The sequence below is a fragment of the Phytophthora sojae genome (genome assembly GCF_000149755.1).
Source record: "Phytophthora sojae unplaced genomic scaffold PHYSOscaffold_1, whole genome shotgun sequence".
In the NCBI taxonomy this organism is placed as follows: domain Eukaryota; phylum Oomycota; class Peronosporomycetes; order Peronosporales; family Peronosporaceae; genus Phytophthora; species Phytophthora sojae.
The window spans coordinates 5,983,603-6,010,313 of NW_009258115.1; the positions used below are offsets into that span (position 1 = coordinate 5,983,603).

At 54.5% G+C, this 26,711-nt stretch overlaps 3 protein-coding genes across 3 annotated transcripts; all 3 read right to left on the bottom strand.

Annotated features, from left to right (window-relative positions):
• Window positions 1-16: 16 nt before the first annotated feature.
• PHYSODRAFT_353513 (hypothetical protein) lies at window positions 17-2,906 on the bottom strand. Its single transcript, XM_009517288.1, has one exon. The coding sequence runs from the start codon at window positions 2,364-2,366 to the stop codon at window positions 810-812; it is 1,557 nt and encodes a 518-aa protein (XP_009515583.1). The 5' UTR covers window positions 2,367-2,906; the 3' UTR covers window positions 17-809.
• Window positions 2,907-9,598: 6,692 nt separating this feature from the next.
• On the bottom strand, window positions 9,599-15,958 carry PHYSODRAFT_537023 (hypothetical protein; the record flags this gene model as incomplete). Its single annotated transcript, XM_009517289.1, has 3 exons — window positions 9,599-13,037; window positions 13,251-15,396; window positions 15,531-15,958. 3 exons carry the CDS (start codon window positions 15,956-15,958, stop codon window positions 9,699-9,701), a joined length of 5,913 nt encoding a protein of 1,970 aa, XP_009515584.1. The 3' UTR covers window positions 9,599-9,698.
• Window positions 15,959-19,217: 3,259 nt separating this feature from the next.
• PHYSODRAFT_475612 (hypothetical protein) lies at window positions 19,218-25,380 on the bottom strand (the record flags this gene model as incomplete). Its single annotated transcript, XM_009517290.1, has 2 exons — window positions 19,218-24,891; window positions 24,977-25,380. 2 exons carry the CDS (start codon window positions 25,378-25,380, stop codon window positions 19,218-19,220), a joined length of 6,078 nt encoding a protein of 2,025 aa, XP_009515585.1.
• Between the last annotated feature and the right edge of the window lie 1,331 nt (window positions 25,381-26,711).

Sequence of the window (26,711 nt, forward strand, 5' to 3'; positions counted from 1 at the left end):
GCAGTGCACGAACGCGAGGACCCATCGGTGGTGCAGATGATGAACCTTGCCAGACAGAGCTTCGCCCACGGCGTCCCTCAGTTCGGCAGCTGCTTCGGGCTGCAGCTTGCGGTGGCCACGGCTGGCGGCGTCGTGCAGAAGAACAGGCACGGCAAAGAGCTGGGGGTCGCACGCAAGATCCGCCTCAATGCGGCGGGGCGTGCTCACCCGATGTATGAAGGCAAGCCGTCGATCTTCGATGCCTTCAGCAGCCACAAGGACGAGGTCCGCGTTATCCAACCCGGCGGGCTGATGCTCGCGACGAATGCGTTCACTACGGTGCAAAGCGTTTGCCTGCGATACTTGAAAGGAGAGTTCTGGGGACTGCAGTACCACCCCGAGTATGATCTGCACGAGATGGCACGGCTGCTGTATTGCCGGCGCGAGATGAACACGCAACTGGGCTTCTTCGCGGACCTGGAGGACTCTGATCACTTTGTGGACCTGCTGGAGGAGCTGGCCGCGGACCCGTCGCGCGAAGATCTCGCGTGGCAGATTGGTTATGACAAAGATGTGCTTGACGAAGACATCCGGACGTGCGAGGTGAGGAACTTTGTCAAGCACTTGGTGATGCCGTATTGCATGCAGTGCCGAGAGCAACGCGGGGACAAGGAAGTCCAGGATGTGTCGTGCAGACAAGAGGAAGTTGCGTAGGTGTGTCAGTAGGTAGCAAACAGTTAGCTGCGCATGAATCAATATGAACTGTATTTTGTTTGTATGTGATGTGTTGGTTGTTGGCCTTGGCAAGCTTTCTTTATCTTGCAAAGGATTTATTCTTGCTTCTTCTTGTGAGCACGCGTTCTACTCTTGCGCTTGCGGAAGATGAGAATCAGCACTAAAACGATCAGCACGGCGGCGCTACAAACGATGCCGAATTGCTTCACTGCCTCGATGAACTCGAGCTCCCGCATCATTTTGACGCCGTCAACACTGCGAGAAAGATTGTTGGCCACATTGATGAGCGCGATGAGCTCATTGCGGTGGAGCTTCGGGATTGTCGAGACATCCTCAGCGAGCAGGATTTTAATGGCCGTACCCAGTCCCATGGTCTGCAGCTTGCCCCAGAGGCGGCACTTCTCGCACGTAACGCAGTTCATGATACGGCTCACATTCTGGAACTTCTCGCGGAATTGCACCTCAAGCTGCTCCTTCTCCTGCTTGGCCTGCACCAACTGATCGATCGATAGTCCGTCGGCCTGCACGCGGAAGAGTGCGCTTTCGTCAAACCCAGACAACACAGACGAGCATTCTGCATACGCCGGGCAAGACACTCCCGATGCTCTAGCATCGTCCGATCCTTCCAACAGGAGCTGACGAAGAATTTCTCTCACACGAAGGTCGTCCGCGGCGTTACCAGTGTTGTAGTCGTACGCGAGCAGTTCGTGACGATACTTGCTGATCGCGCGCATGACGAACAGATAAGCGAAGTACAAATTCTGCAGCCGCTCACGGTGCTTGCCAACTCGGTTAACGAACAGAGAAGGATTCATCCCCCAACTGTTGCCGAACTTGTACGTCAGGGCAATGTGCGTGTTGATCGACGCCTGCAGCCCACTGATGAGGCGGTAGTACACGCGTTCTTCGAGGCACATGCCGTCCAGCTTGCTCTCTTCGGGCGGCGTGAAGCAGTTCTCCTCGTAAATGGACTTCCAGATACGCTCAGCCTGGACGCCGCTGTAGCCCGTGTATCTCTCCGGGTTTTCTAGCAGGTTTATGTACGTCATAGTTTCCTCCGCCTCGCCCTGAGTCGCCCACACATTGGCGTTCGAGACCTCTTCCCACTCGTTGAAGCTCTCACCGGCTACCGCGTTCTTGCGCTCCACCTTGGACAGCGTGCTCTCGCCGGTCTGCTCGTCACAGGGCTTACCAGCCTCTCCAGTCTTCTCAACGTTCCGCGACTGCGTCTCCTGCTGGTCCAGTTGGCTCCACGGCGCCGGAATTTCGTGTGACGGACACTCGCACACAGCGCAGTCGATGCTGGCGCACATGCCGTCGTCCTGCCACGGCAGATAGGGGCACTCCTTTCCAAGGTCCACCTTGAAGTAACGGAAGAACGTGAGGCGCGACAGCTCGTGCAGCAGCGGGTGAAAGTGCTCGTTCACGGCCTTGTCGACCGTCTCGTAGTCGCACGCCGAGTCCTGCACGCTGCCTGTGAGCTCCGGTGTCTGGCACACTTGGCATTGCAGGTAGTCGACCATGTCCTTGGGGAAGGTCTTGGGAGCGCTGTCGGCGACAGAAGCTTGAGTTGTTGATGCCGCTGCTGCCACGACGGCAGCGGCCAGTACACCTACGCGCAGAACGCGCCGCACACGCGCTGCAATCGCCATGGATGTAGGTAGAGCGCTACGGAATCGAGTTGTGGCGACGACTGCCACGTAGCAGATTGATGCCGCCGGTACAGCTGCTCAAATGTCTGACTGATGATGAGAGGTATGTCGATGTTGCGCGAAGGTGGCCCGTAATGCACTTCAACTTTCGATTTGACTTCGAGAAGCTCGATTAAAAATGCGGTTGCACTGCATGCAACGATCGTGCCGCTCAATTAGTCGTCAGCGGGCCAAACTCGAGGGAGATGACCTTGAGCGCGCTCTCGCGGGCAATGAAGTCGCGCTCTTCCGCTGTCAGGAACGCCGTGTCACTGTTTTGGGCATGGTTGCGAGCTACTTGCACCAGCTTGTACGCGTGCACGAGGTCGCGCTCCAGCAGCCCTCCATCAGCTAGACCCAACGTCTTCGCAGCAATGCGGCTCCAGGGGTCCAGGCCTGACGACTCATCCAGCCGTCGGTCGCACACATCCGACGGTAGGAGGTCCTTGATCTCGGTAGTGACGAACGCCGATAGCGACACGTGGAGCCACACCTTCCACGAGCGCTCGCGGTCATTCGGCTCAAGCAGGTGATCAACCTGCTGCAGAGCCCACGCCGATGTCACCGCGTGGAGGATGACGAAGTCGTTGTGCTCGATCATCATGTACAGCCAGAGCGCGAGGTCGATCGCAAACACGCCGTCCATCTTCGACAGGTCGTAGCTGTCGATCACTTTCCAGATCAACCTAAAAGCCACAGCGCTCCCTCGTTCGTCACCCGACATGGTGCTCAGTCGCTTCTGGATGCCGCCGACCTGTAGATCGGCCAAAGGCTTCGACTGCAGCTTACGGCGCATCTCGCCCAGCAGAACTTCATGACCATTCAGCATGCGCACCAAGCGCAGAGCCTCCTCCCGCGATAGTGCTTTCTTCTCCGATAGCTCCTGTCCATTGAGCTTCTCCGGCTCGTCGAACGAAAGGTACGCATAGTGCATATACGCCAGTCCTTCCGCCACGAGACGGCCACCACCGACGTGGTAGGCATACCCAAGCTGGATGATCGAGTGGAGGAGCGCACCAGCAAGCCCGCCGACAAGACCCGGCAAGTGTTTCTTCACTGCTCCGTCGATGCCCAGTTCTTCCACCTCCGCGGCGTACAGCGCCAAGAGTCCGTCGAAGTTGTCACGCTTGCCGAGCAAAGCCCGCGAGCTCTCGAGCGTTAGCTTCGAGTCTTGCAAAAGCTTCGAGCGAGCGCCAGGCTGCGTCACGTCCTCGTGGTTGGGCTGCTCCTCCTCCAGCTTGGTCGAGTAGCTCTCCGCGAAGTCCTCAATCTTCTCCTCGCTCGCGCCGAGGTCGAACAGCGCCACGACGCCGTGCAGCAGGTGGTTGGACAGGTAGCCGCCATACTCCATGCGATAGCGCAGCGTGGACCAGCTCTTCGTCAGCCGCTGCTGCACTTGCGCGGCGCTAACGGCGCGGCCTGCCATCTCCACCTTGCAAATCTCGTTGTGGATGACCGGAATTTGGGGGACTCCATGCGGAAAGGGATGCCCGATTATTGGGCCGCGAACCCTTTCTCAAGTCGCAGACGTTGGCTGCCAAGATGAAACCCAAGATGGGCTATCGACTACAAAGTGCCGAGTGCTCTACGAATTCATGGTGAGCTCGTTTACTTCGTATTCAGCTGTGAGTTGGTATGTTCACCTTGGTCTTCGTCTACGCGAAAAGCAGCTACTTTCGAGTTAAGCAAGAGAAGCTGCTTTTCGAGTCTCGACAGCTCAACCGCCATGTGTGTAATTGCTCAAACCGATGCTTTCACAGCAAGCCATGCTGAGCAAGCATTGTTGAATGGACGTGGGCACGCCGGTGTTGGCACTGCAAAGCAAGCCGACAAGCAAAGCGGACCCTGAGTCCGGCAACGTTCTGATCCCTTTTTCCCAGTTCGGAAACGGCTGGCGATTGGACGGACCGGGCCCTGATACAAACTCAAGTCACTCGCCTTCAACTGCTCTGGTGGCTTCAAAGCATCGCAGCCCTGCTCGCTCGCGCGCGCTCGAGCTAAAAAAAAGAACTGGGGCAACCAACCCGCGCCAGGAAACCCCAGCCCACTCCCCCACGCGCCGCCGCCCTCACCCCGCTCCCTCCGCGTCCAGGCGAGCAAGTGGGGCGAGTGACTCGGCCGCGTCTTCGCCTTGCCACGGGCGACACGAAGAGATCCATCGGCTGACTGACAAGACCATCACTCCTGCTCGAGGTTTCGGGGTTGCCCTTCAACCTCCGGACATTCCGCACTCGCTGTCGCTAGTAGCATGGGCAACGAGCAGTCGACGGCCGGCGGGTCCCGCTGCGACGGCGTGCCCTTCGTGAGCTGGCAGCGCAGCCCCAAGCAGCCGCCGGTGTCGCCCGCGCAGGACATCGACGCCAACCTGCACGCGCAGAACAGCGCGCCCGCCACCGCCACGACCTTCCACTTCGCGGAGCCCTCGAGCTACCGCTACGACCGCGTGCCGCGCGTGGTGACGGGCACCGTCGTGTTCACGAACCCGCCCAAGGCCGATGGCGAGCTGGCGAACAAGGCGGCGCTGCTGGGCAACATCGCTGTGGTCGAGCGCGGCGGCCGCGTCCACTTCCCCGACATCGTGCGGCGTCTGCTGGCGGCGGGCGTCACGGGCATCGTCTTCATCGAGCGGACGGACAACAAGCACGCGATCCAGTCGCTGTTCGACGGCTTCCACTCGTCCGGACGCCAGCCCGTGTCCATCCCGATCGTGCTGCTGTCCAAGTACCACGCGGACCAGCTACTGGCGGACAAACCGCCGCGGATCTCGATCGAGCTGCTCTGGAGAGAACAGGCTTGCAGGCATGTAGTGCCGGACGACGTGTACTTTGGAGTGCAGACTGCGGCGCGGGCTGGAGATGTGGAGCTGTTGAGGCACTTGCTTGAGATTGACACGACAGGAAATGTGGTGGATGTCAGTGCTGAATTCGTCTGTAGTTGCAGTATTATTCCAATTGGTGTGGATTGCTGACTGGGGGCCTGTTTGTGGTGCCTGTGCAGAACATTCCAAAGGCTGTGGCGCTGTGTGATGCCGCGGAGAACGGACATGTGGACTGCATTGAGATTCTGCACAGCTTAGGAGTATCTCTAGATGAGCAGAAGGTAATGGCTGTTGTGGTTTGCAGGGCAATGATGCTGTTCGTGACTTGAAGAGGATTTAACTTTGGTTTTTGTTTGTCCCGAATAGCCGACAGGAGTTTCGCCGCTTATGATGGCGTGCTCTGTTGGAAATGTAGAAGCCGCTCGCGCTTTGCTGATGTTTGGTGCTAGTCTCGACTTGGAAGACGTAAGTATTTCCGTTTATACCGCATTAGTTGGGCGAGATCTGACACTAATGTACAACGACTTCCAGGTGCACGGCATGACCGCGTTGATGGTCGCTGCTCGTGATGGACGTGCTTCTTGCGTGAGGCTTCTTGTCAAGAAGGGGGCAAGAATCAACCTGTCCAGAAACAGAGTACGGAGAACTCGGCTCATTTTCGTTTCCAGCAAAGTGTCTCCATACTGATCGCTTCCGTGATTGCTAAACTATGTCAGAGTCGCGGAACTACAGCGCTTCACATTGCAGCTCGAGGTGGCCAAGAGGAATGCTGCTCCATTTTGTTGCAAGGAGGAGCCGAGCTTGAGACTCAAAGTGTACGTAGATCAATGTGTCAGAACGATGTGTTTATGGAATTTTAACGCATGTAAATCTTTTTCTGCGTAGCCGAACTCAACAACAGCTTTGATGGAAGCCGCGCGCGCCGGAAATCTGGGTTGTGTGAAGGTCCTCGTTGACGCCGGGGCTAGTTTGATTGCGAAGGATGTAAGTGGATACGTATACATGAGAACCATGGTATGGTTGCGTCGGCTCTGGTACTTACTAAAGTTAATGTTGATACATCGTCTTGCAGCGGGATGGCAACACAGCAGAGCATCTGGCGCGGATGGCAGGGCATGCTGACATTGAAGATTTTTTACGTGAGCAAGCGGAAAGTGTGAGTGATGCAGAGCTAGTCTATATCGTAGTTTGTACGTGTGTTGAAAATGGGTTTCTGACTTCGTCTATTTATTTTGTCAGGAATCCGTTAAGGATCATCGTCGCAAAATCGAGGAAACGGTTGCCAAACCGAACTCGACGTTGCGTGAGCTGCTCGAAATTGCGAAGAGCAGTCAAATGTCAGTGGACATTTTGTACCGAGAGATGGTGCGTGAGCACAAGTCCAGCATCTGGCTGGAGCAACCTCGAATTATTTATGAAGTGTTTCGCCTGCTCACGGTTCCGGTCACTTCCCCCGAGTCCGACCCTGCGGAGGATCCTAATTACGGCAAGTACACCGTCCAGCATTTCTGTAGCGAGGTGGCACTATCGTACTCGCCAAAGATATTCCAGAAAGGCTACAAGCCTGGTGGCGCAGGATGGACTTTAAACGCGTCGGATGCGTATGACATCAAGGTTTCGTCCGGGTACCTGAAGGTACTATTCAACTTCGTGTGTACTGCTGATCCATTGGACGACGTGCTGCTGGTGCTATTTTGCAAAGTCGTCAATCACTTCATTGTGAACCAGAATCTTGGAGAGCTCATCTGGCGCTTCCTAGCAGACGAAGGAAAGTTTATCGTACCTTGGTTGGTTTGCCACATTGGGCTGGATTCAATTCGCGACACGGTTGTTTGGCTGCTGTACTCGGACATGTCGGAGTCCGGTCAACTGAATGTGCAGAAGAGCGGCATATTTGATTGCTTGTTTGCTCGCCTGTATTCGTGGCAGCGGACTCTAGGCTGGGGTGTGGGGACAGCTTTCCAGCGAGACTCGGTCGAAAATATTTGCTCGTTGATTAACTACATCATTTATCCTCCTTCGGTGTACATCATGAACAACGTGGCGACTTTCGTGGAGAACACAGACCACTCGTTGCCGCTAATTACAGACCAGCACTTCCCACTTCACCACAACGAACTGTTCAAGTCGCTGTTGCTTTTCCTACTCAACACAACGGATGTTTCGTTTGGAACGCTTATCGATTTGGGATTCGCTGAAGTTTGTCGTCAGTGCACCCAAGGATGCACGTCTCTGGTTGTTCGTGAGGGTGGCTCTTTGTCCATCGTTATGATGCTGATGGGTACACTGGGCTACCACAAGAAGAAACGTGATGTAACGGGGATTGAAGGGCTCTTGAAGACAGTCTACGTGTCTGTGCTAACCGCTTTGATTCCGCGAGTGGAGAAGTTCGTGCAGCTGTGTCGCGCAGTTGTTACGTCGGACGTCAATGCACTTCGTGCGATGTCTACCTCTTATAATCCAGGGAGTATCAAGGCTGTTAACACCAAGGGGTCTGCGCTTCTGCATATCATCACGTTCCTTAAGCGGTGTGTCCTTCTACAGAGTGGAGACGTCGACTACCTGATGGCGAATTTTGGTTTGATGCCATGCTTGCTTGCATGCTACGGGTCGCATCCTAGCAATAGCATGTTGCACCACGAGCTTACGGACGTCATTCGGTTTGTGTTGATGGATCCGGATCAAAAACGGCTGCCGTCGTCTCCGTTGTTGAACAGCCTCTTCATTGAAGGGGCGAACATCCTGGATTTCGTCATCCGCGCGTATCAAGAGCACGTGCAGTACAAGGGTCACATGACAACCATCGCAAACAGTATTTTCACGCTGACCAAGTACGTTGTTATTTAATGGCTTTGCTTGTTTGCTGGGGATTTTTACACTAACTTGTGAAATGATAATTGCTTACTACAGCACTCCGAATTGCAAGAGTGGTTCGGTAGCGATCACCTCCCAGGATGTGGTACGGCAATACACCTCGCAACACAAGAAGTGGGTGGAGTTCGAGCAAACCCTTGCTGAGCAGAACCGTGTCGAGATGCTACCACTTGGTGAACGGAACGCCCCCCTGTGCCATGGGTGCTTGAAGCTTAAGCAGAGCGCAGTCGAATACGTGGCCGCCACACTCACGAACGCCGACGTGGACGAGTACACAGGGTACTTGGAGACCATTTTCTCTGGAGCTGCGAGCCACTACTGCAAGGTCACCTATACAGACGAGTTCATCACTGGTTTCATGTACAAGAAGGACAAGATCCATGATCATATCCCTATTCCAGAGCCTACGCGAGTGAGCTCGTTTATCCAGTTCCCGGTACCCATGCCGTTCCACGCTCTCACATTCACGATCACGTTTTTCGGACTGTGCCAAGTGTGCGATAAGTTGTGGTACTGCGACACACTTCAAAGCGCTAACTGGGCGAACCGTATGAAGTGGGTTATTCCAACATCAGTCCGAAAGTGGTACAGCTTTGGCGTGACGGAGGGCCCAGGCAGTGGTGCTCACGGCCTTCAATTCTCGTCAAAGGGCTACAAGAACTTTATCGTGCTCACGGACACCTGGGGTCGTCAGGAGCAGTGGATGCACGCGATCGAAGACGCTATCCAGAGCCTTGCCCACCAAATGTCTCGAGGAAATACGGAGAGCGCGATGGCAATTGAGATCGACAATGAAGTCGACGCCGATGAGTTTGACGTGATGAGGATGCGAGAAGTCACGGCTGGCTCGAATGGCATTGGTCCTGTGGGTACATCCAGCGTGGGCGCTGCTCCAAAGAGCGACTTGAGCAGTCGAAGCTCGCGTCAGTCGAATGAAGACGACGAGGCTGGAGCACGCCGTCGAAGCAACACAATGTCATCTATCGAGAGTGAATCCGAGCCGCTTTCAGGAGATGACCAAAGCAGTGATACCTCTTCCCCCTCGCACGAGTTGACGATGCCTTCCGTGCGTTCGCGATCCTCCTTTGAGCTAAAATGCAAGGAAAATGGATCCGGTCCACGAAAACCAAAAGCTGCTGGAGACTCCCGACGGAACCTAGACCTCAAGCGCTTCCAGCCCGATTCTCAGAAGTTTTCCGAGATCCTAGGCAAGCTGAAGATTGGTTCTCCGCCTCGTGTCAACAATGCTCGCGCACCGGTGAGCACCTCGGGGACCTTCGTCCCATTCAGTCAACGGAATGCCGTGAATCCGCACAACAGTTTGAACAACCGTTCTGCAGCTGAACTTGCAGGCATGCGCCACGTTGTGTCTACCCCGGATCTCACTCGAATGCAGGGTTAGCAGTAGTTTTGAGATCTATGCCCGCTACAACTTATCTAATTGCTGCAAAGTTCGTCAATACCACTTGCCAATCATGTAAAGAATGGAGCGCAAGCAAATCGGTGAACAAACGAAAACCAATATCTTGTTTTCTATGAAGATACAAAATAGCATGACTAGCTGACCAACTCAGTAGAGGAGAGCCAGCAAGACGCTTAGCTTAGTCATCGCGGTTTTTCTTCTTCTTCGATACGCGCTTGACCTTGACAACCTGTGCCGGTGCCACGTCGTGTGCGAAGAGCTTCGATACCTCAAGACCCGAGGTAAAGGCGTTGTTGAACATAACACGCTGCTGGAAGGAGGAGATAAAGGGCAGGAACATCGACACGATCATAATGGGCCCAAACACGATCCAGCCGACCGCACGGTCGTAAGCACGAGCAAGTGCCCGCACGACAATGTGGTGGTACTGGAGGCGCAGGATGCACATCTGCATGAACCAGTACACTGCCACGAACAGCAGCACGAAGATCTCGAAGAGGTTCGCAACCGACAGTACCGTCAGACTCAGGAACGAGATGAGCAAGCAGCAGCAAGCAAGCACAAACTTCATCTTTCGAAGCTTGCGCTGCTTCATCGACATCTTCTTGGTCACACGACTTGCGATGTAGCCACAGCAGATCAGCAGCAAGAAAATCACGACGACCAGACCGGACAGCGCGTAAGTCAGCATGTCATCGTCTGACGTAATGATCCGGCCGGGAGTCTCGAAGTACGCGTCGTACATCATGTTCAGGTACATGCCGATAGCAATCAACAAGAATCGAAGCTTGCGAACACCCGAAATGAAACGGCTTCCACGTGTGGTGTGCTCCAGGTACTCCAGCTCGTTCGACCACCAACCAAACCAACTATCAGCCGAGTCATTCGTCGTCTTCAGCCAGTTTTGCCAGTCGTTGTAGTCCTCGATGATTTTATCCCAGTCCAGACCACTCGGGTTGAAGAAGAACGGGGCCCACATCCAAGTCGCCGCGATAATCCACAGCGAGTACGACATCATACCGTAGTTCTGGTTGGTCGGGAGCACACAGGATTGGTAGTGGTCGGCGTAGCAACGAGTCCGCCACTCCAAATCAGTGGGCTCAACATTGTTGTAAAAGTCTGCATCCAGTCTCCACGAGCAGTTGCACCACGAGAACGTGCCGTACGCGTAGAACATCAACAACAAGAAGAACAACTCGACTCCACGGTAGAAATGGCTGAAGGCGTAGAAGCGGAACAACTCCGCAAACTTTTCGTGCTTGATCGTGAAACCACGACCCGTAGCGCGGTACTTGGCGCCACCGTGAATCAGCGTGCGGTCGAAGTAGTGCATACGCGTGCCCATCTGGAACGTAAAGAAGATCGGACCTAGCGTCATGATGTTCCACAGCAAATAGGTAAAACCATGACGGAAACCCTGCTCAACACCAACCACGGCAATGACGGGGACAACCAACAAGAAACCGAACTGGAATGCCCACGAGGTGTTGAGCGTGCCGGCAATACCCAGACCACCCTTCTCGAGGAAGTAGCTGTCCATGCCACTCAGAGCCATGTACACCTTGCCGTAGATGAAGAAGTACACACCCACCACAGTCATCGACTGCGTGAAGTACCAACCCAAGTTACCGTAGAACCATGAGTGCAGCCGGAAGAAGTCCAGACGAGAAGCCATGCGCATGGCGTCACGGGAAATAACGGCCTCACCAGCACCAGATGACAGCTTGGCCTCGAACAGAGCTAGCTGCTGCATACCCACATCACGACCCTTGCCCACCTGGATGAACTCCTCGTGAGACGTACGTCCACCGCGAAGGGTACTGTTGAAACCAGCGAAAATATCTTCCGAAAGGTTGACGCCCTTGGACGCCTTAGCAGTACCACCGCAGCTCATGGCAAAGAGCTTGTCGAAGATATCGGGGTGACCGTAGTGCTGACGAACGTGGAAAAGAGCAAGCATACGCTGGCCGAGCGACACGAACGACAACTCCTGAATCGACATGAAGCTGGCCAAGTTCGACACGCCACCCGTAAACACGTGCTCGCGGAAACCAATAATTGTCAGAGGACGTTTCTCAGTGCCACGGTCCATCGTCGACAACAGGTTCGGCATCTTCAAGGCTTCCTCGAGGTAGCCATCTTGGTTCATATCAATACACTGGAGCAGCTCGCCGCGAGAGAAAATGATAGCGTGGTTCTGGTTCTCGGGCTTACCTTCACCAACGATCGGGTTACCCGGTAGCTCCACGCGGTAGATCTCAACAATTTTGTCATCTTGAGCTCGAATCAACACTGAGAAGAACTTGGGAGGACCATCCTTCACCTTCTTAGGGCCGTCCACGTAAGCGACACGAAGGTTCGGGTGCTTGCGCAACAGGAAGTCAATATCTTGAGCTTGCTGCTTCTGCTCGTCCTTCTGCTTTCCGTAGATCTGGCACGTGCACACGTAGTTGAACTTGAGCGCAACCATCTCATTCAGCTTGCAGCACTTGTTGCACGAACATGTCACTTGGTGCATCGGCTCGTTCTCGCCGATCTCCAACCAGTGCAAGAAACGAATAGCCTCCTCGTTGTACATCATACCGCGAACGGTACGTGCAAGCGTTTGACCACGGTAACTAGCCCACAGCTGGACTTCCTCAGGGTTCTTCTTTAAAGCCTCGTTCATATCCTTCGCCTGAATGCGCTCCAGCAGGTTCTCCCACTCGAACGGATAGATTGTCTGCAGATAGTACAGCAGCTTGATGCAGTCGTCATTCTGAGCAGTCAAGTCCTTGATCGAGTACATCACGATTTCGTTGTAGTACGGAGTCGACACCGTCAGTGAGCGGATCTTGCGAATCGGCTTTGCTTCAGGCATGTCCATAAAGAGCGAGTTGGCAAAGAAGCGCAGGCGACGCCGTCCTTCGTCCGAGCGCGGCTCCGCGTCAAAGTTATCCACCGTCAGCAGCTGGTACGCACGCGAGACGATGTCCAACGCGGCCTCGTCGTTCACAATCTTCTGGAGCTGAAGACTCGCGTAATGTTGAGCATCGCCAGGGAAGAAGAATGAGTTCGGCTTCAGCGGCGTGTCGTTCAGCATTTGAACCAGGTTTTCTTGCTTCGCAAGGACCATCTTGAGACAGTTGATCACGGATTCAACCGAGTCAATGACCTTGTAGAGAGCACGCTGGAACTTGATGCTAGTCTCCGTCGACTTCTTAGGCACCTCCAGAATGGACTTCATCAACTCAGCAGCGGCAGCACGGCACATGTACAGGTTGTCCAGCTTCAGACCCTTCAGAATTTGCTGGTGCGAAGCCATCTCTTCGATGAAGTTGTAGCAGTCGTCCAGCTCCTTGTGTTCCTCACCAAGTAAGATACGAAGAACTTGCGATGAAAACTTGTACGAGCCCAAAATGGACTCGACACGGAGATCATCCTTGGTCAGACGCTCACGCATCGTGGTTTCAATCTTCTGAAGTGTCTTGTCCTTCTTCTTCTTGTCGGTCTTCAGCTTCTCATAGAGCGCCGAGCACTCAAGAACAATATCAATCGACTCGTCCAACTTGCCAGCCGTCAAGAATGCCGGCGGGTACAGTTTGCGTCCCACCGTATCCTTAGAATCAATCAAATAGCTCAGCACGTTAAGCTCGCGGTCGCTGATGACATCGGCTTCGCGAAGACTAGTCAGACAACGGTTCCAGGCCATAGCAAACGGGATTGTGCGCTCGAACTCCGCTCCAGACACACCAGTGATGGAGCCAATGTTCGAAGTACGACTGGACTGCGACGACATGTCCTCGTCCGTACCGTTGGGGGTCTTCATCTCGCTGTAAACATCTTCGTCGTCGCGCTGTTCAAGCAGACTCGAGTACTTTTGTGTCTTCACCGTCAATGGCTTGGCACCTTGAGACATCGAAATACGCTCGAAGCGGCGCACCGGCATGGCCATCTCGTCCCTTTCGTTTTTGTTCTTTTTGTTTTTCTTCTTCTTCTTCTTGGCCTGCTCCTCGGCGATGTTGGGCACGAGCTTGCGGTTAAACACGCCAGGAATCTTCTTGAAGGTTAGGCGAAGAATGCGGAACGAACGGAGCTCACCAATGCGCAGGTTGAAACCAGCGAACGAACCGTAAATAACAGACAGAACGGAGTAGAAGATCTGCGCGTCGTACAGGAACACCATCCACGCCGGAATCCAAAGGAACAGGATATAGATGATGTTGTGGTACGTGGTCTGCAGCATGAAGTGCGAGTACTTGAGGTAGTCGGTCGAGTTGGCTGAGTATACGAACAACGTCGTCTCCACCAGCGTTTTGACAACAAACTGGTAATCGAACGTCAGTTTACACAAATACAGAACGATCCAAAAGCATGTGTAGCGGCAGTAAGTCTTCATCGGGACAGGCATCGAGCGACCCACGAAGCCCATTCCAATACCAGAGAAGAACCGATTCTGCAGCTCGCATACACACACCAGACCGATCATAGCAGCACCGCCAAGAAGAGCCATCACACCCTTGTCGGAGCGGCTAAAGTCGATCAGACCCTGAATTAGCGTGACGATACGCGTTGGCTCCTTGATGAGACTGGTGATATCAATCTGGCAACTGCCGCAGTTGAGCAAGCCGTCGCCTTCATCATCCAAAATGCTGTTCACCTGTTCTAACCACGTCGGAGCGCACACGCTCTGGTCGTACGAGATCGAAGCGACAGACCCGTCAGTCGACACTTCATCAGCATCACCCGTCTGCTCGAAACACTTGTCAATCAAGTCGTGGTAGCATTTGCATCGACCCACTTGCTTTTCCACACAGTCCGTAAATGGCACAATTTCGAGAAGCTCCTTGAAGTCCTGAGGCAACGTGCCGAAGGTGTCAGAGGCAGATGTGAAGTACTCCACACCCAAACACGTCGCTAGCTTCGCATACAGACACTGGCTGCCTGCCCCACTGTCCGTGTTGATATCGTCCGACAGGGAATCGTCCGTGTTTTCCACAGACGAACTGTCCGTCGACGCCGCATACTTTTTGCCCAGAATAGTGAGGACCTCAGTAGAGTCCGCCGGCTGCACGTCCACTCCGTACATGATCGTCGAGTCAGGACAGTACAGCACAATATCGATCGAGAAACCCAGCGTCGCCAGGAACAGCGCACAGTTCATGAAGAAAATGCGGCGGAACGAGATAATGGCGCGCGCCCAGCTTCTCGTCTCGTTGTACGTCTTCTTGACGATCTTGGGGCGGCCCTTCTTGTCGTAGTTGGAGAACGCCTCGCCGATGTTCGTGTAGTCGTACTTGAGGGACTTCTTGGTCCAGAAGAACTCGTTAAAGTCGTCGTAGTTACGAATGTCCTTGTGCGGGGCGGTGGCGCCCTTGCTCGTCTTCTTGTCGCTGTCCCGACGCAGCTCCGCGTACATGGGGCGGATCGTGTTAGCCAGGAACGTGCCGGGCTCCTCGTTGCCGCCGCTGTTGACCTTAGGCAGCATCGTGTGCAGCAGGAAGCACAGGCACTCGGGCATCTGACGGAAGTTGGCCGCCTCGCCCCAGATGAGGAAGAAGAGCACCACATCCACGAGCGGGTCGCTGGAGAACTTGGGCTTCTGCGAGACGTACTTGCACCACTTCTTGTAGTTGGCAAAGATCCGGCTGTGGAGACGCGTGATGCCCTTGTTGGCCAGGTCCATCTCCAGCTGCGGGTCGCGCTGGCGCAAGTAGTCGTCGATAGCCTCGATCTCGTCCTGCTTCTTCTTCTTCTTCTTGCCGTCGTCCTGGCCGCTCTGCTCCTTGAAGTTGGTGAGCAGCAGCAGCAAGTGCTCCTTCTGGTTGAGCACGCTGCTCTCCTGGAAGCCGAACGTGCGCTTCAGCGTCTCGCAGATGTCTCCCAACTGGTTCGAGCTGGTTAGATAGATACACACAGATACAGGCAGTTAGTTTAAGCATGGGTTGTAACTGCGACGCGGCGTTGCCGGAGGTGGCGGCAGTTAAGCCCCTCGCAATGAATGAGAGAGGAGGAGGGCAGGGACACGTACTTGTTGAGCAGCTGCAGCACGGGCGTGTAGACCTCGGGCAGGCGCTCCATCTCGAGGATGTTGTGCTTGACGAGGTTGCGCCCCTTGGGGCCGCCGCCGCCCACGCTCTTGGCGCGCTGGCTCTTGATCATCTTGACGTAGCGCATCATCTTGTTGTTGAGGCGGTCGGCCGCGTCCTTCTCGTCCGCCGAGCGGTAGCGGATGCTCAGCGCCTGCTCCATGATGTCCACGGCGCGCGTGAGCTTGCGCTCGGCCTCGGCCACGTTGGGGGGCGATGCGTTCTGCATGGCCACGCCGGCGTTCACGAGGCTCATGGCCTCGTCGCACATCTGGCGCTGCATCTCCAGGGCCTCCGTCATGATGCCCACGGAGCTGCCCTCGCGCTCGCTGCCATTGCCGTTCGGGTTGCCGTGGCCGCGGCGGTTCATGGCTCCGACCCGAGTCCCCTACTGTAGTTAAGTACGTACGCTCGCCGCGCGCGTCCTCTGCTCCTTCTGGTTAGAGAGCAACCGACCGCAGAGCAGAGCAAAGCAATCGCCCGCGCTCAAATGAATGGGGAATGGAAAGCGGGGGAATGGCTTGGGGCTCGCTGGCTGGATGTTTTCGCCGACGTCTTTCCGCGGAGAGGGCAGCGCGTGCGCGCGGAAACGGCTTGGAGCCAGCGCCGCTATACTGAAGCCAAGTCAAGGCAGAGGTTTCGGATCCGCGCCAGGAGGGACCGAGACCCCTACACGTCGATAGCAGGAGAGCAGCCGCGCGCAGACGCTGCGAGCCGAACTGGCGACCTAACGACCGGGAAGCGTATCGCTTCTGTTCGTACACCATACAAAATGCCATATTAGACCTCTCGATAAGGTATGTGTTTCTACAGTATATATAAAAATTACCAGTGAAAAGCTTATTTAGAAAATTGCGAGTTGTACTACCCAAGCATTTGGTTTTCGACGGCGTGCAAAAGGTAGTACTACTACTGGTCGGAGTACTATTGCTTGGAACGTCGACTTTCACACCCATTACAAAGGCCAGTGGTTGGCGCATTGTGGTCGACGTGTTGCCTGCCTGGAGCGAAGGGATCGCCTCGTTTGACTTTTTCGCAGTACAATGCGATCTGTCCCGACGATCGTGCGGCCTGCAACGCTAGAACTCGTGTGATAATGGACTCAAGGCGCATTGCGCATTCCGAAGATAAAAAGCTGACAACTTGTACAAGGAAAACAATTGAGCGATGCTTCAGTGTTCATGTGCGTCACAAGTGTCTCCAGCGAGTCCTCTCCCGAGTAGATTCGGTTGCCGAGGCTACTGTATCCAGGAACTCGTTGGTATAGGACGAAAGGACACAAACTAGATCCCCAAGCGACCTCATTAGCGATAGAAGCATGTTCTATCGCGCGTCGAGATATTTGGGATCTACCGCTGAAAGTCCTCCCACAACTAAACGAATCAGATACGCTCGACGTGTGTAAGCTGATACTAGAAAGCGTGGAACAGTGGCCTAACGGTACAATGTGGACTGCGAAGTGCATGCTCCTCTCGTACCTGCACATCCACGACCCAGGCTTATTTGTAGCAGTCTTCGTCCTGCCCGCAGCCAAGGCCGCAACAAATACCTGCTTACTCAGATGAGTGTTGCTTGCTCCTTACAAGCATGTACTAGTAGTATTTTTGTCAACAGAATGAAATAGTAATTATCGATGGCAAAATACTATTTTGTCGCATATGTACTATTGTTTAGTACGCAATTCAAGGCTGCTCCTAAACTTCAGAGACCAGACACTGGAGCCCCAACTCGCGCCGCGAAAGATGGTACGCCACCGCCAGCTGTGCTGGCATTGAGTGCGGCTTGACATCGACGCTTCTGAGGCTGTGAAAGGCGCCTCGGTGCGGCGGCCGTCATCCGTTACGCAAAGTGTAGGCTGGAGCTGCTGAGAAAACGGCTGAGCATGTGGTCTGCGCGCACGCCGGCCATACGACCAGGCACCCTCTGGAGCGGGCGGGGCCCGTGAGCGTGGCGAGCCCGCGGCTCCTCAGCCTCCAGAAGCAGCACCACGCAGCGGCGAGCTCAGCTTTGATAAGCATCGTGCACATTTGATGGACGACGGCACGAGCGATTTTTTGCCGGATTGACACAACTGCTCGAAAAATGGTCCGATCAAAGCCAAAGCCACATTTTGCCGCTCAGTCGAGCTCAATGAAAAAGGGCCGAGCTGAGACAAGCGACTGGCATAATCTTAGGGTGGAATTTAACCTTTAGGCGTTATTTTGAGCTGTATCTTACGTGGGCACACTTGCACCTGTTAGCTTATCGTATAATACAGAATTGAGCTCAGATGGTGCACTTTAGCACTCCTACTAATGAGTGTCAACGTTGAGCAGCGTTGAGCAGATACTGCGCCGTAAACGAAAGGTCCATTGACCTTTTCTTCAAGTAGGAGAAGCGTACACGCTAGCTGCTAGGGATGTCACCTACAATTGCCAGTCTTGGGAATTGTTCCCACGAGTTCATTCTGTGCTGAATTTAGTATCAGCAAACGATAACCTTATCGTGTTACCACAGCACATTGAGAACAGCAAACGATACCAGGAATTATCTTGCAGGCTGCAATATTGAATTCCACAATACGCTAATAAAGGTGTTGAAAAAAATTGTTTCAGAACTTTCGCGAGTGCTCTCTATTCGCACGATACCTACTCTATCAGCCAGGGGAACTCAATTCACTATTATCGTTCGTCAAAATCACAGAGGCCCCACGGAAGAGCGGTTTATCTAGTAGAGGGTTGCAATTCACAAATTTGCCGCTTTTTGGTGGCGAACCCGTCCATTGTGCTGAAGGGGCATCGTTAGTTTTTGAGGTTTAGAATATATCATCCTCGGAGTGTTGTACGACGCTTCTGTATCGTTGCAAAGTACCAGCAGCTGCAGTTTTTGCTTGGTATAAATTATTAGACACACAGTCCCCAACTAAGAGTTTGATCCAAAGTGAGAGTCTGGTCGACATGGTCACACGTGAGTCAAAGGTGCCGTGCTGGCACGGCGCCGTTGGAGCTGTTCCGCCAGCTACTGTATTCATACACTTGAATGTGCAGTGTTTTTTTGGAGTCCCAATATTAACGGGTGCACTTTTGGCGTTTCTATTTCAGTATCTGAACTTTCCGAAGCGGCAACAGCAATGGTACAGTAATGGTGAACTTCCGACCTGCCTGCCAATGTAATGCGGCCCGCCAGATCGCATCGTAAGGTCTTCTAGCGAACAGCGCGCACCCGTGCCAACATGATAGCTGTCCTTGTCCAAATGACAAGCCAATGGGTAGCAGAAGGGTGATAGCTGCGAGACGAGCGAGGATGGACTGCCAGCCAGATCATTTGCTCGTCTTGCGACCATGCCTGTCCTTTAGCTGCGCGTTTCACGACCTCAAAATAACGATAGGGCCGCTCCGATGCATGTTCATCGCCATCTCTGGCTTGTGTATTTTAGCTATGTGCTTACCGATGTACACGAAAAAAAAGAGGACACTGAAAGGAAAAGAGTGCCGAGTGGGCGCTAGCCATCCGTGGCGTGCGCGCCAGGAAAGCAGGGGAATGGTCCAAGGTGCGCGAGGATGCACTCCAAGCCACGCTCCAGCACGATCCAGGTGAGGCACGCCTTACCCAGCAGGCGCAGCAGATCCGGACGATACGATTTGCTAGCTCTAGTCACTCCGTTTCTTCTTCTTGGCCACGCGCTTGACCTTGACGATCTTGCTCGTGGACGACGCCGCCTCGTTCGCGAAGAGCTTCGACACCTCGAGACCAGACGTGAACGCGTTGTTGAACATGACGCGCTGCTGGAAGGACGCGAGGAAGGGCAGGAACATGGCGATGAAGAGCACGGGACCAAAGATGATCCAGCCCACCCACCGGTCGTACGAGCGCGCCATCGCGCGCACCACGACATGGCTGGTCTGGTTGCGGTAAACGCAGAGCTGCAGGAACCAGTACGCGGCGATAAGGATGATCACCGCGATCTCGATCAAGTTGATGATCGAGATGACCAGTAGACTCACGCATGCCACCAGCAGACCGCAGCAGGACAGCACGAACTTCATCTTGCGCAGCTTTTTCTGCTTGAAGGTCATTTTCTTCTTGACACGGCTAGCGATGTAGCCACAGCACAGCAGAAGCAACACCAAGATGAACATGAGGCCGGACAAGGCGTAGGAGATCATGGATCCCTTCTCGATCTCAAGGTCCTGGTCCTCGTAGTACGTCTTGTACGCCAACTGGAGGTACATGCCGTAGGCCACGAAGAAGAAACGCATTTTGCGGATCATCGACACGATGCGAGAGCCCCTAGTCGAGTGCTCCAGGTACTCCACTTCGTTGGACCACCAACCCGACCAACTGGCCGCGGAATCGTTCGTCGTCTTCAGCCAGTTCTGCCAGTCGCTGTAGTCCTCGATCAATTTGTCCCAGTCGAAGCCGCTCGGGTTGAAGAAGAACGGGGCCCACAACCAGGTCGCCGCGATAATCCACAGCGAGTACGACATCACACCGTAGTTCTGGTTCGTCGGCTCCACGCACGTTTGGTAGTAGTTTGCGTAACAACGAGTGTTCCAGTCGTTGTCAGAAGGCTTGTAGTAGTTGTAGAACTGAGCGTCCTGCGTCCACGAGCAATTGCACCACGAGAACGTACCATACGCACGGAACAGGATCAACAAGAACACAAGCTCCACGGCGCGGTAGAAGTGGCTAAATGCGTAGAAGCGGTAAAGCTCGGCAAAACGCTCGTGCTTGATTGTGAAACCACGACCCGTAGCGCGGTACTTGGCACCACCGTGAATCAACGTGCGGTCGAAGTAGTGCATACGCGTGCCCATTTGGAATGTGAAGAACAACGGGCCGAGCGTCAAGATGTTCCAAATCAAATATGTGAGACCGTGACGGAAACCCTGTTCCACACCAACCACGGCGACAACAGGCACCACCAGCAAGAAACCGAACTGGAACGCCCACGAGGTGTTAAGTGTACCACCGATGCCCAGGCCACCCTTTTCGAGGAAGTAGCTGTCCATGCCACTCAGAGCCATGTACACCTTGCCGTAGATGAAGAAGTACACACCCACCACCGTCATAGTCTGCGTGAAGTACCAACCCAAGTTACCGTAGAACCACGAGTGCAGGCGGAAGAAATCCAGACGAGAAGCCATGCGCATGGCATCGCGCGAGATGACACACTCGCCAGCACCAGACGACAGCTTGGCCTCGAAAAGAGTCAACTGCTGCATACCCACATCACGACCCTTGCCCACCTGTATGAACTCCTCGTGTGAGACGCGGCCACCGCGAAGGGTACTGTTGAAACCAGCGAAAATATCTTCCGAAAGGTTGACACCCTTGGACGCCTTAGCAGTGCCACCGCAGCCCATAGCAAACAGCTTGTCGAAAATATCGGGGTGACCATAGTGCTGACGCACGTGGTTCAACGCCAGCATACGCTGACCCAGAGACACAAACGACAGTTCCTGGATCGACATGAAGCTGGCCAAGTTCGACACACCGCCCGTAAACACGTGCTCACGGAAACCGATGATCGTCAAGGGGCACTTCTTCGTTTCGGAGTCCTTGGTTGACAGCAGGTTCGGCATCTTCAGGGCTTCCTCGAGGTAGCCGTCTTGGTTCATATCGATACACTGGAGCAGCTCACCGCGCGAGAAAATAATGGCGTGGTTCTGATTTTCAGGCTTACCTTCACCAATGACAGGGTTACCCGGCAACTCCACACGGTAGACCTCGGCAATGTTTTCACCGTCAGCACGCACCAAGACGGAGAAGAACTTCGGAGGGCCTTCCTTCATCTTTTTGGGGCCGTCCACGTATGCAACACGAAGGGTTGGGTGCTTGCGAAGCAGGTACTCCAGGTCAGCAGCCTGCTGTCGCTGTTCATCCTTTTGCTTACCGTAGATCTGGCACGTGCACACGTAGTTGAACTTGAGCGCAACCATTTCATTTAGGCGTTTGCACTTGTTGCACGGGCAACCAGGCTGGTGCATCACCTCGTTTTCACAGATCTCCAACCAGTGCAGGAACCGAATGGCGTCTTCGTTGTACATCATACCGCGCACGGTACGCGCCAGCGTCTGACCACGGTAACTAGCCCACAGCTGAACCTCCTCGGGGTATTTCTTCAGAGCCTCTTCCATATCTTTGGCCTGAAGCCTTTCAAGCAGGTTTTCCCACTCGAACGGATAGATGGTCTTCAGGTAGTAAATCAGCTTGATACTATCGTCGTTTTGAGCCGTCAAGTCCTTGATCGAGTACATCACGATTTCGTTGTAGTACGGAGTCGACACCGTCAGCGAGCGGATCTTGCGAATCGGCTTTGCTTCAGGCATGTCCATAAAGAGAGAGTTGGCAAAGAAGCGCAAGCGACGGCGTCCTTCATCCGAGCGTGGCTCCGCATCGAAGTTATCCACAGTCAGCAGCTGGTACGCTCGCGACACAATGTCCAAGGCAGCCTCCGAGTTCACCAGGCGTTGCAGCTGCATGTTGGCGTACTGCTGGGCATCGCCCGGGAAAAAGAAGGAGCTCTGCTTCAACGGAGTGTCCGTCAAGATCTGCACCAGGTTCTCCTGCTTCACGAGGATCTTCTTCATGCAGTTCAGCACAGACTCTACGCAGTCAATAACGCGATAAAGCGCACGCTGGAACTTGATGCTGTTGTCCGATGTCGTTTTGGGCACCTCGAGCAGTGCCTTCATCAACTCGGCGCATGCAGCACGACACTCGTGCAGACTCTTCAGATTGAGTCCCTTGAGCACCGACTGCTGAGCAGCCATCTCCTCCATGAATTCAAAGCACTCGTTCAGATCCTTGTGTTCGTCACCCAGCAAAAACCGAACAGCCTGCGAAGTGAACTTGTACGATCCGAGAATCGACTCCACACGCAAATCGTCCTTGGTCAGACGCTCGCGCATCGTGTTTTCAATCTTCTGCAGCGCCTTTTCTTTTTTCTTCTTGTCGGAACTCAGCTTCTCGTACACAGCTGAGCAATCAACAATGATATCAAGAGACTCGTCCAGCTTGCCGGCCGTCAAGAAAGCAGGCGGGTACAACTTGCGGTCTTCTGCGTCCTTTGAGTCGATCAAGTAGCTCAGCACGTTCAGCTCGCGGTCGCTGATAACGTCAGCTTCGCGCAAACTGCCGAGGCAACGGTTCCAGGCCATCGCAAAAGGAATAGTACGCTCGAAGTCGGCGCCAGAGACACCGGTTACTGAACCCAATTGAGACTGACGGCCGCTAGAGCTTGCGTCATCCTTGTCATTGGGCGTCTTGACTTCGTTGTACATTTCTCCATGTTGATCCAGAAGGTTGGAGTACATTTGAGCTTTCACCGTAAGAGGCTTGATTCCGTCAGCCATTGACACACGCTCGAAGTGACGCACGGGCATTGTTGACTCTTCCTTCTCACCCTTTTTCTTTTTCTTCTTCTTCTTCTTGCCATCGGCAGCTCCATCCTGAATGTTGGGGACAATCTTCTTGTTGAACATGCGGGGAATGGACTTGAACGAAAGTCGAAGAACACGGAAAGAGCGCAGCTCACCGATGCGAAGGTTGAAACCCGCAAACGAACCGAAGATCACCGACAGCACAGAGTAGAAGATCTGCGCGTCGTACATGAACACGAAGAACGCCGGAATCCACAAGAACAGGATGTAGATGATGTTGTGGAACGTGACCTGGAGAATGAAGTTCGAGTACTTGAGGTACTCGTCTTCGTTCGCGTACCAAATGAACAACGTTGTTTCCACCAGGGCCTTCATCATGTACTGGTAGTCGAAGGTCAGCTTGCACATGAAAAGCAGAAGCCAAAAACACGTGTACCGGCAGTATGCGCGGATTGGAACTGGCATCGAACGCCCGACGTAGCCTGATCCAACACGCGAGAAGATCTTGTTCAAGAACTCGCATGCAAAGACGAGACCAAGACAACCGACACCGCCAAACATGGCAAGCGCACCCATATCCGTCCGTTTCGTATTAGTGATGTCTCCATCGGAAAGGGGCGTGCCGTCTCCAACAGATAACAGTCCAGCAATGAGATCACCGATTTTACCGTTGGTGATCAACGCCTTGATGTCCAGTTGGCAGATTTCGCAGTTCAGCTTACCCGGACCCGGGTCCTTAATGATGGACTCAACGGCAGCGCGCCAGTTCACAACACACATGCTCTGGTCGTACTCGCTCGATGACGAAAACGTAAGCTCGTCTTCGGTGACGTGAGTAGTCTGACCGGTTTCCGAAAAGCAATTGTCGATTAAATCCAAGTAGCAGCCGCAGCGACCCGTAGATTTCTCCACGCAGTCGGTGAACGGCACAAGCTGCAGCAGTGCCTTGAAATCAATAGGAATATTCTCGAAAATACCCTCCGTGTAGGTCATACCCAGGCAAGTCGCCAGCATCTGGTGGTTACAGCTAGCTCCCGATCCCGAGCTCGACTTATCACCAGATCCATCGCCAGATCCGATAGCAGTATAGTCGGATGCCGTCATATTCTTGCCGAAAACGGTGAAGCCACGAGAGTTTCCGTTGCTCAGATCGGCGCCGTACAAAATTGGCGTGTCCGGGCAATACATCACCACGTTGATAGAGAATCCGAGAACAGCCATGAATAGCGCACAGTTGAAGCAGAAGATACGGCGGAAAGACATCAGCGCGCGGAACCACGTGCGCTTCTCCACGAAACTCTTCTTGATGACCTTCGGGCGACCCTTCTTGTCCACTTCGCCAAATGCCTCGTGGATGGTCGTCGGGTTGTACTTCAGACACTTTTTGCTCCAGAAGAACTCGTTGAAGTCATCGTAGTTACGGATCTCCGCGTGAGAAGCTCGGGCGCCCTGCGCTGTCTTCTTGTCGTTATCCTTCTTGATCTCGTTGTACATAGGGCGAATGACCTCGGCAAGGAAGTCGCCAGGATTCTTGCTGCCGCCACGAGACGAAGCCTGCGGAAGCGACGTGTGCAGCAGGAAGCAAAGGCACTCGGGCGTCTGGCGGAAGTTACCAGCCTCTCCCCAAATCAGGAAGAACAGCACGAGATCCACGAGCGGGTCGCTCGTGAACGCAGGCTTGGTCGAAACGTACTTGCACCACTTGGTGTAGTTGGCAAAGATGCGTTCGTGGAGGCGCTTGATACCCTTGTTGGCCATGTCAAGCTCCTGCTGGTGGTCGAGCTGGTGGTGCTCGTCGCCGTTTTGGTTCGGCTCCTCCTCCTGGAGCTTGAAGTTCGTCAGCATGAGCATCACGTGCTCCTTCTGGTTGGTCACATTAGCTTCCTGGAAACCGAAGGTGGTCTTCATGCTCTCGAAGATATCACCGGCCGTCGACGAGCTGTAGACACACACAAGATTAAAAATACAACGTCAGCTCGTCTTTCCCCTGAATCAGACAAGGGTGAAACCGCACTGCAACTCACTTGGTCAGCAGCTCGAGGATCACGTTGTACGTGGACGGCAGATTGTCCATGGGCAGGATGTTGTACTTGGTGTTGTGACCGCGTCCCGGGGCTCCCCCGGTCGCGCCCTTCTCGCGCTGGCTGCGGATCATCTTGACGTAGCGGTTCATCTTGTTGTTGAGGCGCTGACTGGCGTCGCGCTCCTCCTGCGTCGGGTACTCGATGGCGAGCGCCTGCTCCATGAGCGTCACGGCGCGCGAGAGCTTGGCGTCCGCGCCGGCCGTGTCGGGCGGCGACGCGTTCTGCATGGCCACGCCGGCGTTGACCAGCTCCATGGCCTCATCGCAGAGCTTCTTCTGCTGGCGCAGCGGCTTGCTGTACTGCATGGCGTCATCGCTGTCGCCATCGCTGCCGGAACGCGCCATGGTCGCGCGCGGGCTGCGGGGCGTTCAAGACTGAGAGACGAAGGACGGGAGCAGAGAGAGAGAGACAGCGGGCGGCGAGGCGAGTGAGACTCGGGGCCCTGTCTCGGTCCACGTGCGACTGCCCAGCTGGCGGCAGGTCTTATCGCCGATCGCGACTGGCGGGGACACTTGCGCTCTGTATGTGGGCGCGGCGTGCGAGGCAGCGATCGTCCGCTCGGGTGTTTCCTCCGAACCTCTGGCCGTCGGCTCGCGATATCCCACACTGAGAGCGAGCCGACACCGACACCAACGGACGCGGCGGGCCAATAGTGAAGCCAAGTGGTGCTTGGGTGTAGAAATCAGAATCCTGACATACTATCACCTGCAAGACCGCATCCTGCCGACTTTGCGGAAACACTTGATCTCATTATGTCTAGGTGCCTGTCACAAAGAGTTTACCTTCGATATCGAGTGCGGTTTGCAGGCCTGAGTCAGCCTGAGCCTCTATTCGAGGGGGCCTCTATTCGAGGGGTGTTGGTAAGTGCGCTTCAAAGCACCCACTGGAAAAGTACGATTTGGGCTTTTTGATCTCTCAAACTGTTTTAAACAACCTCTCTAAAGCGATGGTCGTCCTGCGCGTAACTGCTCACGGTACTGCGCGTAACTGCTCACGGTACTGCGCGGCTGGAACGGCGTTTGCGCGCTAGTTGGCTGGTTCAATGAAGGTGACGCGCCCATTGGTCGATCGCGCTTTCGACCCCGGTTTCGCGCTGGTTGAGGCTTGGATCGTTTGACTTGGCGTTTGTATCGCAGACATGGGTTCGCTGGAACGGCACTTTTCGAAGCGGATCGGCTTGGAACGGCGGCGAAACCGTGAACGCTACGATTGGCTAGCCGACGTATGCGCACTTAGGCACGGAATCCGTACGAGCACTTAGACGTGTTTGTCATGACTACGGTACTTTTAAAAGTGACTACGGTACTCTTTTTCACCCATCTTTTCACCACCCAGTCACCCAGTCTCCCATTCAACCCAAGGTGCAATGGGTGAATGAATGGGTGAAGTGGAAGGATTGCTGCCTGTACATTACTGCGAGGGTCCTCTATAAAAAGCGGTCGTCAGGAATCAGTGTTGACCAGCTGGATTCTGTTGTTTGGCACCAAAACTAGGCTTTGAAGAGTGCGCCGCGCGCAATGTGGATCTCGTTGAGACGTGGGGCGGAAACGTCTCGACGCCCTGCAGGAAGGAGGCGAGCGCTGTCAGCGTCGCCCACCGCGCTGTCTGGACGGATCCAAGACGCATCCGTCGCGAGCAATTAATTTCCCCAGCTGGTTTGTGTTCGCGCCACATC

Excerpts from the sequence above, each read along its gene's own strand:
- PHYSODRAFT_353513 (XM_009517288.1), bottom strand. The coding sequence starts at position 2,366 with ATGGCGATTGCAGCGCGTGTGCGGCGCGTTCTGCGCGTAGGTGTACTG.